Genomic DNA, 15,409 nt, shown 5'->3' with positions numbered 1-15,409 from the left:
GCATTTTGTTTGGTTCTCTGGAAGTTTTTTCCTTTTGACACAAACAGAATAAAAAGCTGAACTGACTATCTTTCATCACCGGGATCCCCCAAAATATAACCCTGAAGATCAGAGCTATTCACAACCCCCAAATAACAGAGCTTTGCCAGGACATATGGATTTAGGGAAAGTTTGCTGATTTTTCATTTTTTTTTTTTAAGATTTATTTATACAAGCACTGGGTACAGTCAGAAGCGCGGGAGGGTGAGAGAATTCACCAGAGTCAGAGCGGGAACAGAACAGGCAGACTGACGAAATACACTGCTGAGGGGAGCAGCGGGCGAGGCAGGAGATGTCTGTCTTGCCGGCGGCTGGGGATCGAACCATTGCTGCAGAGGCCGCGGGCAGCTTCGCAGCCCAGTGCGAAAACCGCTGCGCCACCGGGGGAGGCCCCTATTGATTTTTCTAATAGCTATTTTCTGGGCCTCAACCCTCTACCCCCACACTTAGGAAATGAGCAGAGAAAACTGCTGTCCACAGAAGTGTCAGTTAATGTTTGTCTTGTTGCGCTCATGCTTATTTAACTTCTAGAGAAAGCCTGTGCAAATATTGATATATGGTGACAGGCAGAGAGAGTCACATAGTCAGGTGGGTTCCCAGACAAGATTTTCTAGGACAATTTCTCCTCAGGTGTCTCTCGGAGGCAGTCTTTATTAGTGTGCTGGGCCTGAAGTTTAACTGGAATGAAAAGAGCCAGAGATTCTTTAATCACCCAAAATAAAATAAAAATAAAAATAAAGTCAGAACATTTCTTTGAAGATGGGGTGCCATCGAGGAAACACTAGAGAACCCTTCTCCCATTAGTGATTCATTTTTTTTTTCTGGTTGGCGAGAAGATCAACACAGAGGTGTCCTGTCCAATATGGAGCTACTAGCTGCAGGTGGCTACTTACACTTAAATTAATATGAAATAAAACTCAAAGTTTGGTTCCTCACAAGCATCATATTTTGAGTGACCAGGGGTGACAGGTGGCTTGTATATTGCCCTAAGACATGGGGTCATTTCCACCTCCTACTCCTTGGTACACGGTCCCCCCACAGTACTTACTAATCTAGTAACTTCTGTTATCATAAAACATGTTCTCAGCTTACAAAAGCAGGACAGGATCCAGTCCTGTTTTGTTAAGTCACTAGAGACCAGCCTCTGACCAGTGGACAGTAGCTTTGCAGAGGGACAGTCGCATAAAGAGGAATAAAGGAAAATCACTGGCAGAAAGGAGTGAGGCAAAACTCGGAAAGCTGTGCTGCCGTTACTGTCCTGTCTTCCCTTCTCCCACCCAGAACTCAGCTATAATCAGAACAGGACAAAGAGATCAAAGGCAACTCACTGTGCGTAAATTCTCACAGATGACCAAACCAGAAGTAAAATCAGAGGGGTGACCCTCAAGATAAACTAAATGCATTTCCTTAGATTTGATGTTTGAGATGGTTTAAAAATTGTCCTTTCCCGTCTGCATCCCTTTGTCACACTCCTACGGGGAAGGCTATTTCAATTTTATCACAGGCATTTCTAAGTGCCTTTCCTCATACCACCCTTGGCTGCGCAGTGAGTGGTCCAGATGGGGTGCGGCCTGCCGGCTGCCTCACTGTCCCGGCAGCGGTGGACTGTAAGGAGGGAGAAAAACACCCAGCGGTGATAAAATGGGAACAAATCATTAGGAAGGGGGATATTTCTATTATCCTCCTTCTACAAGGCGGTTAAAAAAAAAAGAACCCAGCCAAATGAGTAGAGGTCTTGTACACAATCAGTTCCTGCCTCGGGGAGAATATCACGTCCTTCAGAGACAGGGGCTCGGACTCTGTATGGAAGGAACATTTGTCTCTGTGACCTTTTCGTTCATCTTCTCTCACTTTTGTTCAATGTGGCTTCAGGATTTTCCTTTAGAAGCCTTTCTTCTGGTGAATTTTCCTTTGACCATCTCCCTTGGTGAACACAAAAACTGAGTCTATGTACATTACTAACCGGTATGTTATTTTGTGATGAGACGAGCACGTTGTCCTGAGAGTGTATTTCATGCACTGGGGCTCCCAGGAGGAAAAGCTTTCCACCCAGCTTACTCATTTGGCTTGTTCAGCAGACAACTGAGCTGGCCAGAACTTTCAAGGCCAATACAGGCTGGGCTGCTCTGAGGGCTGGGAGGCGTGGGTGGTGCTGGGAGATGGGGGGAAGTTGGGGGTGGGGGAAAAGGGGGGCAGTGTAAACTGTGGGGGGAGGAAGAGCTTTTGTTTTTCAAGGATTTCTCTTTTACGCACTTGCTTGCTTGTCAACTCTGGACACAGGATCTCCTTTGTTTTCGGAGGCGTTTGGGGATCTTGGAAAGGCTAGGAATTGCTTCCTGAAAGATAAAATACACACCCAAAATAGTGATCTTGGCACACTCTTGGAGTTGGAAATAAGCAATTAAAAAAAAAGGCCATCAAAATGGTAAATAGGTTTCAACAGATGGCTTCAGCACAGCAATGGAAAACGCAGGCAAGGACTTTGGGGTTAAATCTCCTATTTTAGTCACTTGGGACTAGTGTATTATTCCAGAAAAACAAACATCTATAAAGTTGACAGCTCTCTCCCCTCCTCTGAGGTGGAGCCCTTGAAGGCTGCCTGCTTGCTGCCAGCTGAGGAGTGGCTGCTTGCAGAGGGTGACCTAGGGAATTGAAAGTCACTTTCCACACCTGTCAACTGCAGGGTTAGGGCTCACCAGGCTAGAGGAACGCCATAACCGCCAACCCGTGTTACTGATGGGCCAGGACTTTTATACTCAATATCTGTGTGGGCTTTATTATTTTTTTAGAATCATTTTAACATTTAATGCTTCTCATTAAAGTGATTTCCTGGAGTGGATGCCAAGCTTCGTTTAGAATGCGCATTAACCACTTTCTGTATCTGTAGTTAAAGGCACTGAGGGATTTAAACAGCAATCCACAAGTCTGTTCAGTCAAGGTTTGGCGGGATAAAGCAGATTATAAACAATAATATATGTCTTTCTCTTCTTTTTTTGGAAGGGTTCCAAACTCACAAACGGAGCTAAAGTGCTATAAACATATCCAGGACTAAGCTTTGGGCTCTACAAATGTACTCCGTGAAAGCCACTGGCACTGGCGGTGCCACTTTTTATCCTGTGTGTGTACGTGTGTGCGTACTTTAAAAGAGCTTTTTATTACACAAAGTGTCCATCAACTGAACTTACCTTCTAAATATTAAAATGGAAACCAAGATTGCTGCTCAAGTGAGAGGGAAAATAAATCCTGGCTACAGGGTGGGTGACGATTTGTGGCTGTTGCCTAGGGCAGCCCATGCAAATCACCTCTATGCCTTCATGGCCTCATTGGCCCTCAGGTGCAGCCACCACATTCGGTAGTTCCAGGTTCAAATAGTCATTTTCCACCTATGAGAAACCCCACTGAGTGCCTGGGGTTCCACCATGAGCAAACGCATGTCATGGATGGGAACAGCAATGTGGGCGTCTCCCATCTGGTTTTTCTTCTCAATGTTCTATTGCAAACTCATGTTCATTCCTTCTAAGATATGCAGGAAGAATATCACATCCTATCTGCAAGGAAGAGTCTGTCCTGAGTATAAACTAGCACACATTTTGACTACAGTAATAGGGTTTTTAAGGCTGGAGACTTTCGAGCTGGAGAAAGAAATACTGTCCCCAGGCGCCTCCCTAGTGGCCTAGGGGTTAGTTTCAGCGCAGTCACCACCACTGTGGCCTGAGCTCCATCCCTTGCCAGGGAGCTGATCCACATGGTGCAGCAGACCTCTCCTATCTCGCCCACTGTTCCCCTCAGCAGTGTACTTCAGTAAATCAGCCTGTTCTGCTCCCCACTCTATCTCTGGTGAATCCTTTCACACCCTGCAACCCTTGGCCTACACTCCAGTTCTTGTATGCATAAATTAAAAAAAAAAATCTTAAAAAAAAACTGTCCCCAAAAGAGAGTCTATTGCATGCATCCTCAAAGAAGAGAGAGTAAAAAGATGTAAAATTATGACTTTTATTTAACAAGTGTGCCAAGAACAAGTGATAAACAAACAGGAAATAAAATTGTGAAGAATTTATATAGAAGTAAAAATAGTAAGGTAGGAAAATCCATGAACTCCAAATAACTATGGTGTTCTAAACAAGGATCAAGTCATTCAATTCTGCTTTTCAGGAAGGAACCTGTCAAGAATTTTTCAAGGATGTGAATACAGATGAGGTTAAATAGCTTTTCCTTTTTGATCCTTTACTGTAATGCTAATTAGGGAATGTTGGAAAAATTGGTCATACTTGGTGCATAAGGTGATAAGTTTAACAATCTCCTTTATTCTAATAATCTCTATACTTTTACCCAAAATCTCTGAAGGAATTGTGGTCACTGAAATAATTAGATATTCAAGGTAAAATCCAATAACAAACAATAAATTTCAAATCACATGGTTACATAACACTGCATTGCAGACTTTTGGCAAGGAAAGTATAATGAGTGAGTATATGCATGTGTGTGTGTGTTGTGTGTGTTGTGTGTGTGTGTGTGTGTGTGAGGAGGCTGATGATAAGTCTTTGAGTGTGGTGACTTTTGTTTTTACTTTAACTTACTCTGACAATATGGTGCTGGAAAAACTTTTGGACTTAGAATCACAAGGCTTACATAATCAGTCTGATTCCGAATAAATAAGATTGTATATATTGAAGTGTTTTATATAAAATGAAGGTATATGAAAATTAGCATTTTTACTGTTCCCGTTTACAGAACCTTACACAATTTCCATTAACAGTTAAGTGTCAATTTCCTCATTTGTAGAGGAAATACCAACTATTTCTACTTTTACAATTATTCTGAGGTTCAATGAAGATGCTTGTGTATAAAGTTCTGTACAAAAGGTCTGTGGGGGACCTCCCTGGTGGCGCAGCTGTTGAGTGCTGGGTTGCAAAGCTGCCCGCAGCCTCTGCAGTACCAGTTCGATCCCCGGCCATCGGGTGAGGGTCCCACATGGTGTGCAGACTTCTCCCGCTGCCCGCTGCTCCCCTCAGCAGTGTACTTCATCAGTCTGCCTGCTCTGCTCTCTGCGCTGACTCTGGTGAATTCTCTCACCCTCCCGCGCTTCTGACTGTACCCAGTGCTTGTATAAATAAATAAATAAATAAATCTTTAAAAAAAAAAAAAAGGACAAAAGTTCTGTGGGTCTCCCTGGTGGCGACGGGGGTTAAGCACAGGGCTATGAAGCTGTGCACAGCCTGTGCAGTGTGAGTTTGATCCCTGGCTGGCCAGGGAGCAACCCACATGGTGCAGCAGACTCTTCTGGCTCACCTGCTGCTCCCCTCAGCGGTGTACTTCAGTCTATCTGCCTGTTCTGTTCCCCACTCTGTCTCTGGTGAATCCTCTCACTCCCCCAACACCTCTGACCTGTACCCCAGTTCTTGTATGCATAAATAAATAAATCTTTAAAAATAAATAATAAGTAAATACTTAAAAAAAAGTAAGGTCTAGTTACTGTTATATCACTAAAGAAAGATGTATTGATTGTAAACTATATTAGTTTATGTATGATAAAAAAAAATGCTCCCAACTCAAATGACATATCATTTTTTATAAAACATCCAATTCTGGATATGCTGAAAATGTGAAAAATATATACTTTAAAATTGATCAACTATAGTAACTAATTACAATTAAAACATGTAATTCCAAACACCTTAGGAATTGGGCTTTGAAATTGTAAATATTAAAACTCAAAATCTTTATCACTAAGTTGTGGCTGGTGGGTTATGTACCTATTCTTTTTTTTTTTTTTTTTTAGTAGAGGCATGTTTATTTATTTATTTGTTTGTTTGTTTATACATGCACTGGGTACAGTCAGAAGCGCGGGAGGGTGAGAGAATTCACCAGAGCCAGAGCGGGGAGCAGAGCAGGCAGAAGGACCGAAGTACACTGCTGAGGGGAGCAGCGGGCGGCAGGAGAGGTCTGCGCGCCATGTGGGACCCTCCTCCGGTGGCCGGGGAGCAGCCGGGGATCGAACCGGCGTTCGCAGAGGCCGCGGGCAGCTTCGCAACCCAGCGCTCAACCGCTGCGCCACCGGGGAGGCCCATATGTACCTATTCTTTGAGAAACATTGATTGACGAATGGGATCTTTCAAGGACTTGAAGTTTGAAGAAAGTCTTCATGTTTCAACTGTTAAACGTTAATTCAACATTTGAAGTCTTTGTGTTCGGCTGAAGCACGTAGGATGAGCCTGGCCTGTAAATCCCTCTGCAAACGAAGCTTCACTCTGGCACTGTCACTCACCTTGTTCATTAATCCTCAGAGATGCTGCACTGTACATGGAATAATAACCCTTAGCCAAGTAGTTAAACCTGGCAGGAAGCGAAGAAATACCTATTTAATAGAAAGGTTCACTGGATTATAGCAACCTTTTCGCTGGAAAATGCTGAAACATTTAAAAAAGATATAATAGATACAATTCCAGATATTACACCTTGGTTGTTACCCTTCTACCTGACAAGCATAAGATAACAATATGTGGCCAGCTGGCTCACTTCATACAGTTTTATTAAAGACATAGTAGGCTTAAAAGATTGAGTTAGTTTTTGATGGGTAATTTATGCATTTCTATTGAGACTTTTTACAGAAATAAGCAATATCATGGAATTTAAAATATCCATGATAATGAGAGAAGGGAATGACAGATGCCTAGAACAGTGCCTCTCATTTAATAGGTTCTCAAGAAATATTTGTGAGTTGAAGGAAGAACTTTAATACTTCACAAGTTTTAGGTTCTAAAGGAGAGGACTGAGGTTCAGTAGCCTTAGTCCTATTTGTCACCTCATTACCACTCTGTGATCTTGGCAATTCAAGTAAACTGTTTGTGTCTCAGATTCATCCTTGTTTTAAGTGGTCTCAATGACATTTGGACTACCTGCTTTATAAGGTTACTGTAGAGGGGTGGTAGGTTAAATAATGTCTGTGTAAGGATTCTGAAAAGTCCAAAAAATGAAACACCTATAAAAAGGTACTATTAGTCACAAAGAATTGAAGAGGTGGACTCATTTCTGCCCTGTGATAGACTCAGAAGACAGAGAGTTAGGTCCAAATTTTGGCCAGTGTCTCAAAAAGATTTCCTATGTGGTGATCAGTAATAAAATTATAGTCTATATATATCAAGGAAATCTTAGACAAGGGTTAAGAAAAGAGCTTCTCCCATTTTTTAGACAGATGTGGCATTACCCTATATAGAATTTGGTTGGAGCACTTAAAAACTATGCAAATTAGGCCTCCCCTGGTGGCACAGGCGGTTGAGCTCAGTGCTGTGAAGCTGTCGCCAGCCTCTGCAGCGCTGGTTTGATCCTGGCAGGCCAGGGAGATTTCCACACTGCGAGGCAGACCTCTCCTGTCTTTCCCGCTGCTCCCCTCAGCAATGTATTGCAGTCAGTCTGCCTGGTCTGTTCCCTGCTCTGTCTCTGGTGAATCTCACCCTCGTGTGCATCTGGCCTGTACCCTGGTTCTTGTATGCATGAATAAATAAATCTTAAAAAAAAAAACAAACTATGCAAATTGTGTCAGCCAACAAGATTTCTCAATCTTGATACACCATGACAAGGCACCAGAAATTGGGTTCTAAGTGGAAGTCCCAGTGGAGTCCGAGAATGGGCCTCACAAGGTCTGTGAGTTTCTCAAAATTCCCTGCTAGAACAATACCGTTCTAGGGGGAGGGAGAGGGCATAGATTTTCAAGGTGACCTGGACATCCCATTGTTAAGAGCAGAAATTTAGTAGACTCAAGCAAGCATATGAAGGTAACAGAATTTGATTCAGAAGTTGAGATCCTTTCCTTTGCATCCTTTTTAATGTTTGTTTACATGATTCTCTTTTTTGTCTTCATTTTTCAACCATGTGTATCAAGATTACAGTGAAGGCAATCAGGGCCTCTTAGATCAGTTGGTAGAGGGCAAAGTGAATGACAGTCATGAATAAATATTAAATACAGTCATTAGTGTTGTTCTGATCAAAGTATCTTCAGGGAAGGAAAAGAAAAAGCAACACATTTCCTTTTTTGCTTTTTTTAAGGACATGGGGAAAAGGACCTAAATATGTTTTTGTGTGTTGATGCATATTTATAGAGGTGGCTGGAGGACAAGACAATGAAATAAATATGGAATTGGGGATGGAGTATGAGTGGAAAGGCAATACATTAACAGAAGATGCAAGTTGCAAAGGGTAACTACACGTGAATCTGACAAACATCTTCAACCGTCCACCTTTAGTGACTCTTAACGCATAACTAGTTTCCTGTGCAGTTACAGAGAACGTGGTGAATCAATGTTTAAAATACTCGTGCACACTGGAAACAAAAAAGAGTCTTAGTTAAGGATGAGGAAAATTGAATGTCAGGTCTTTCAACATTAAAAAAGAGGCCGAACAATTATTTTGAAGTTCTTGTTGACTCGACCAAAAGCTACCTTCAGAAAAAAGGTTTTCTGTATTTCCTAATGTTCTAATTAACTTGAACATTGCTAACTTGTCTGGGGTGGGGGGGTGGTGGTGGTCTATGCATAGCTGAAGCAAACTTAAAATTTGTCCTAGTTTTGTCCTGCTGAACTATATGAAACTTGGTTTGCCATGTATCTGGGGAAGTTACCTGGTTTTTGGCTGCAGTAAATTTGTATTCTTTGCTTGGTGGGTACTATTGGCATTTTTGGCAAAGGAACTCACGAACTGGCTGAAATGTAAAACACTACATAATTGAAGGGGAATGAAAACACCAAGATCCAGTTTCTCTGGATGAAATCTTCCCCTAAGGCACGGGGAGATGATCCACAGATTGTTACATGAGAATAAGGTTTTTGAAAAGTCAGATAATGGTGAGAAAAGAATAATTTTAGAAACTGATTTTAGAGTGTACTTGAACATGTTGATGACTGCTTTTAGAGACAGCTTTGAATATAAATTTGAAACCTTTAAAATAAAATTGATAGGGCCTCCCTGGTGGTTGAAGGGGTTAAGTCGCAGCACTATGAAGCTATCCACAGCCACTGCAGCATGAGTTTGATCCCCGGCCAGGGAGCGGACCCACATGGTGCAGCAGACCTCTCCTATCTCGCCTGCTGTTCCCCTCAGCAGTTTATTTCAGTTGATCTGCCTGTTTTGTTCCCTACTCTCACCCCCCCCCCCCGCACCTCTGGTGTGTACCCCAGTCCATGTATGCATAAATAAGCAAATCTTAAAAAAATAAAATTAATAAAATATTTATATAAAGGTTGCTTAAAAACAATCTATATGATTTTAGATGTGACAGAACAGGTTATAAAAAATTTGTGTAGGAAGTGTCAAGGTCAAATTACAAAAGAAAGATAGAAAAAAGGGAATTCCTTGACAGCTTCTTGCTCAGATAACTATTCTGTAAATCTGAAAATGAATAAACACTTTTCGACTTATTAATGTCCTAAAAATGCACAAAATACAATCAATTAAAAGCTACATGCAATATCTTGGTCACTTTTACTGTAACTAATGAATAATGCTTCTTAGCACACATTCAATTAATGTGGAACATGAGACTTTAGCTAAATAGTAGGTTGCGGTGTAGCTGAGATTGTGGGGAAAGAACAGATAGTGAAGAGAAAGCTTTACTAGAATGACAGTAACATTTCAATATGTACTCACATGCCTATGACCTTCACAGATAATTAAGAAGTCATTTAAAAAATGAATAGTCTTGGTGAGTGGTTTTGGCTTACATCTCAGAAAATAAGAAGTTAGAAAAATCACAGAATAAGCAGAATATATGCCTCATTTCTGCCCTGGAGGGGCTGTTCCAGAAGGACAGCTTAGCTTGAGCTAAAGAAAATCCTGTCCACTGTTGAGGGCTCTACTAGCTTATATCTTGCTATCTTAATAGAAACATGCTAGAAAAATGATCTTTTAAATGGTCATCTTTGCATCTCAACTTGTTTCTTCTTCATTTCTCTTCTGATGACAGCTATCTACTTTCCTTATATAATAAAAGATGTCAAGGAATTCCCCAGATGGAATCTTGAGGTTCAAAGGGGAAAATGGAAGGATCCAGTTTTAACAATGGCATATTTCTCTATCCTTTAAATAAAATCAGTGAATCACTTGCCTTTGTTTTTAATAAAAAAAGGGGCTCTCCTAGTATCCACAAATAACTTCACTCACACCTAGGTAATGGGGCCTTATGACTATTACATTGGGGTCACACGAGACCTCAACAGGCATAACACTTTAGGTCTGAGCTCAGTGATGGACACTGCTGACATACTTGGGAATATGAGAGCAATTAAAGGGGCACAAGGAAAAGTCCTTTTCTGTGAAGTGAGTTAAAGGAATCCTCACTTTTACCAACAAATTCTCCAGAATGTGTGCTTCAATCCTAGAGTGAAGTTGCTGACTCTTATCCTAAAATGCCTGGGTTTTAGGATTTTCAGTACTTCTGGTTGTTCCTCTGAATTCTACATCCCTTTTACTCTTTCGTTTTCTTTTTTTTTTTTTAATATCCCTTCTTTTTTCCTATCTTCCCAATTTTGACTGCCTAAAGAATAGACATTATATCTGCCTACTGAGACCAGCTGTACAAAATAACATAAAATCATTTAATCTCCACCATATTGGGATTTCATGAAACTTTCCTTAATTGTCAGTGTGGTGTTGTCGGTCATATTTTGCCTCTGGAGGTTTTTTAAAGAGCAGCCATGTTTACTGTTGTGAAATACGATCTGTCTCCTCCTCTCCCCACCCTCCAGAACAGTGATAAATTTCAGAGCACGCTCAGCAGAATTGGATTGTATTATGCACAGTACACATGTTCATCACCAAAACTGTACTCGCTGCAATGCATGCAAGTAGAATGAATTGCTGAGACTTCAGAATCCCAGTTCCTCAGAACTGATTTTATTAGCCAATGTATACCAAAGATGGGTGGTAAAAGGAGTATTATTTTTACAGTTTCTTTCATCATTGAAGCCCTCTGCTGTTACAGACTGTGGTTTTCTGGCCTTTTGATTAAGTCTTGCCAGACGTGTGCTTCTGCAACACCAGCGCCACTGCCTTGCAGCCTGTCACCTCCTCCGGCAGGCAGCCGTCCTGGTCTCGGAGAGCGGGGTCTGCACCGGACTGGAGCAGCAGCTCTACAATGTCCAAGAACTCACAAGCAGCAGCTGATGGGAAAATGGACAAATATGGAAACGAGGTTACCAGGAGACAAAGAAACTACCCTGTCTGCAGAAACTACCCTGTCTGCAGGAAAGGGAGTGCTGAGCAGTAAGGGATCCTGAACAATGAGACTGGCCTAGCAGCTGCAGGGTATCAGCCTCACAACTGAACTGTGCAGTGCAGTGGGAGGCCAGTGTTAGGAAATCAAACTGTGGGTTGTCTGGAAGCAAACACATATGTTTTTAAAATTGTAAGGCTCCTGGATTCTATTCTTAAGGATGGGATAGAACAAAATAAGGGAAAGAACAAAAATAAGCATTTTAGTATCTATTTTACCTTGATTTATTTTTATCAGAACGGGTTAGTAGATAAGGTGTCAAAAGGCTAAATATAGTGTAAATGTAAAAAAAAAAAAAGATTTTGTTTTTTTCTTTAAAGAGAGGGTAAGTAATTAAAACTTGTAAGTGAACTAAAAATTGTAGCTAAGTGATCAGACCATCCCTCACTGGACCTTTTAAAAAGAAGGAATGGCATTGGTGGGGATCCCTGGAGTCCATGGCGTAGGAAGGGGAAAAGACCTACAGATACCAAGACTTCTTGTGAAGATAGCGAGGTATTGACCCCGCAGCATGGACAGTGGACCAAAGGGCTAAAACAAGGAGTCCTCTATTCTTTTGCACCTATGTAGAAACTTGATTTATGACAATGCTGGCATCACAGATCAATCCATTAATTAAATGGTGCTGAGACAACTGGACTAAAGGCAAAATAGGCATTTTGCATAAGATGAAACATTGATGCCAACAAACAAGAAAAGATGAGTAGCCACATTCGTAATTAGGGAAATTAAAATTAAAGAATGAGATATCATTTTATTCCCACTAGATAGGTGAAAATTAAAAACTTGGACAGTACCAAGCACTGAGGAGGCCTGGAGAAGGAAAACTCCCTGCTGGGTACAGTCACTCTGGACAACAATTTGATATTATCTCTTAAACATAGGCACAACCACTGACCCAGCAATTTCTCCACAGTTACATGGTCTATAGGAATTTTTGCATATGCATATGTTCTCCAAGAGGTATTTATATGCAAGGATATATACAGCAGCATTGTTTGTAAGTGACCCCAAATGTAAATAGTTCAAATGCCCATAATAAAATATGAATTTTGTTTTTAAAAAACATGCAAAATAAAATATTATTTACTTATACAATGAAATTCCATACAACAGTGAAAACAAATGAACTTCATACTACATGAGTTTATCACCAAAACATAATGTCAAAGGAATAAAAGCAAGTCAGAAGAATACATTTAAATACAATTCAAATAAAATTAAAAATAAACAGAACTTAACAACATGGTTTAGAGATAAAAATATATAGTGGGGTGGTAGGGAAGGTCATAAGCTTAGACTGGCACAAATGGGGCTTTAAAGACATTGGCAAGGTTCGTCCAACAGCATTTTATTGAGTACACACCAGTGCTATCAAGGTTAAAGGGAGGATTCCTGTCCTGGGAATGGGATAGTGAAATAGTTGTAAGACTAATATGTAAATAGGCAATTCTAACACAAGGAATAAGCACTGTGGCACACACACACACACACACACACACAGGCTGGAGGGGAGGAGGAAGCAGAGGGATCAGGGGAAACACTCCAAGTAGGGGCTGTAGTCGAGCTATGAAACACACAGTAAAATTCCAGGGAAGCCGAGAAGGAAAGACTCCAGGGAGTGAGAAACAACGATTAACAAAGGCCCTGAAGCACAGGGAATGTGGAGACAACTGCCTGCTGGGCAGAGATGCAATCCAGTCAAAAGCAAAGAGGCAGCTTGGGGTCAATATAAGGGGGTTGTAATTATATGGGGAATAAAAAAATAAAATGAAAAAAAAAAGCAGAGAGGCAGGATTTAAGTTAAGCTATACAAAGGCTTGAATGCCTAAGAACTTTGGCATTGATGAGGAAGACAGTGGCATGATTTGGAAGCTATGTTAGGATGATAATTCTATAAAGAGTGACTTGGAGAACCTAGAAATTTTTGGCAGTTAGACCAATTAGTACTTTTGGGGGTTGACATTAGTCAGTGTCAGCAGGAATTTAAAGAAGAGCTTGAATAAAAGAGCCACTGAAATTCAAGTAGTAAGGAACCAGCTGTATTTTTTCTTAATGTTTGTGAATATAAATTTAATACTTAATGAAGTTAATATGCCATATTTGTAGACACATAAACATCTCAAGATATTTTGAAATTCTCTTTCTGGAACAAAAATTATTTTATTTCATAAGGAAAATTACTGATAAATTCAAAACAGCTATAATACATGCAATACACAAACTGTATGCCAAGATAATGGGAAGTAGTCTCATACTTAAGAAAAACAATAAAAGCTTTAAAAAGTCAATAACAGAAAGATTAAAAAAAAGACAAAAGAATTAAAAGAATAAAAAACACCATTCATGTTCTCACTCTGGGAGTTTACATGGATGTTAGTAACATCTCTAAAATAAGAAATCAGGGCCTCCCTGGTGGAGCAGGGGTTAAAGTCTCAGCACTATCAAGCTACTGTCAGACACTACATCATGAGTTCGATCCCCCGCCAGGGAGATAACCCACATGGCACAGCAGACCTCTCCTGTCTTGCCTGCTGCTCCCCTCAGCAGTGTGTTTCAGTCGATCTACATGTTCTGTTCCCTACTCTGTCTCTGGTGAATACTCTCACCCCCTGCACCTCTGACCTACACCCCAGTTCTTGCATGCATAAATAAATCTTAAAAAAAAAATAAAATAAGGAAACAGAAAATGGAAGAGCAGTAGGTTTTGGAGGGGAACAGAAGCAGAAAGTTATGGAGGGGGGAAAATAATCTTGGTTTAGAACATGATCAATATGTGGTGCTAAGGGATATCTACATTGATGAGTTTAACAGAGTGGTAAAATTTGTATCTGAAATAAAAAGTCATACACATTGTTATCTCTGTTTTTATTATACTATGTGACCTTCTGGAGACATTGTGTGATCAGAATTTTTATCAATTTCTCTGGATATGCTGTTAAATATATTTATATTACATGACCACCTTGGCCAAAGAACTACCTTTCTAAGAAAGTTACCATTATCATGCTGAGAAATATGTTTCGAGGGCCTCCCTGGTGGCGCAGCGGTTGAGCGCTGGGCTGCAAACCTGCCCACAACCTCTATAGTGCCGGTTCTATCCCCGGCTGCTGGCGAGGGTCCCACATGGTGCGCAGACCTCTCCTGTCTTGCCTGCTGCTCCCCTAAGCAGTGTACTTCGGTCCTTCTGCCTGCTCTGCTCCCTGCTCTTGCTCTGGTGAATTCTCTCACCCTCCCGCGCTTCTGCTGTACCGAGTGCTTGTATAAATAAATAAATAAAATCTTTTTTTTTTTTTAAAAAGCAATTCAATAAAGTTTAAAAAAAAAGAAATATGTTTCGAAAGAAACATACTGAAAATTCCTAACAGTCTGGGGTCGAGTCCAGGTAGGTGCCATCTCAGCAACTTCTTACAACCCTACCAATAACACTGTGGGTAGAAACCATCCTTGGAATCTACCTTCCAGACTATCAGACCCTGAGGAAGAACCACTGATGCGAGCCTCCCCCACCTTCACCCACCCACCAGGAAACAGGCAAGCTACCCGGAGCCCCAGAGACAACAAGCACGAGGATAAACCCTGGCAAACAGTCCAGGTGCCTGCTACCTATCAGCTGCCTGCTAGCAAGCATGCTACATTCCTATAGCCAGCAAGCATCCAGGAACCCCCAAATTGTAGAAAGCTAGCAAGTGGACCCCTTCCAGCTGCCCAAAGACTGCCAGGCACTGCTCCTACCAGCCAAGGTGCTCCATCCCCTGCAAGGCCACAGTCCACAAGCACCTCAGCACAGAGATGGCACCTCGCTGGTATGTACCTTAGTGCAGCAGTAGCCCCTGCCCATGTATCTGCAAGGCCCACTGTACTCAAAAGGCTACCATGCCTGTGAGGCCCATGTCAAGGTCCCACAAGCACCTGCAGCAAGGATCCAGTTGAATGCCTTCAGTCACACTCACAAGGCCCACTCACACACCAAGCTTACTTTTCAGTCTGAGCCATGCCAACAAGGCCCCAGCCACCAGGCCTCATATGGGTGTGTACTGCAGCTACCACAGCAACAGCCCAGTTACACCTCCTGCAGCCTACCTAGTAGGTTGACAGCCATGCCTC

The 15,409-nt window shown here is 41.5% G+C and overlaps 1 protein-coding gene across 1 annotated transcript in view; it reads right to left on the bottom strand.

Moving 5' to 3' along the window:
- Positions 1-10,878: 10,878 nt before the first annotated feature.
- ACBD6 (acyl-CoA binding domain containing 6) overlaps positions 10,879-15,409 on the bottom strand; it is a gene marked incomplete at its 5' end in the record, with an annotated part of 175,241 nt that continues 170,710 nt past the window's right edge. Inside the window, one exon of the mRNA XM_084248872.1 lies at positions 10,879-11,189. Within this exon, the coding sequence (XP_084104998.1) occupies positions 11,035-11,189 (155 nt within the window). The 3' untranslated portion in view covers positions 10,879-11,034. The remainder of the gene's footprint in view (positions 11,190-15,409) is intronic.

This window comes from Talpa europaea (assembly GCF_964194135.1).
Source record: "Talpa europaea genome assembly, chromosome: 12".
Classification (NCBI taxonomy): domain Eukaryota; kingdom Metazoa; phylum Chordata; class Mammalia; order Eulipotyphla; family Talpidae; genus Talpa; species Talpa europaea.
This window is presented reverse-complemented; position numbering and strand designations above follow the sequence as displayed.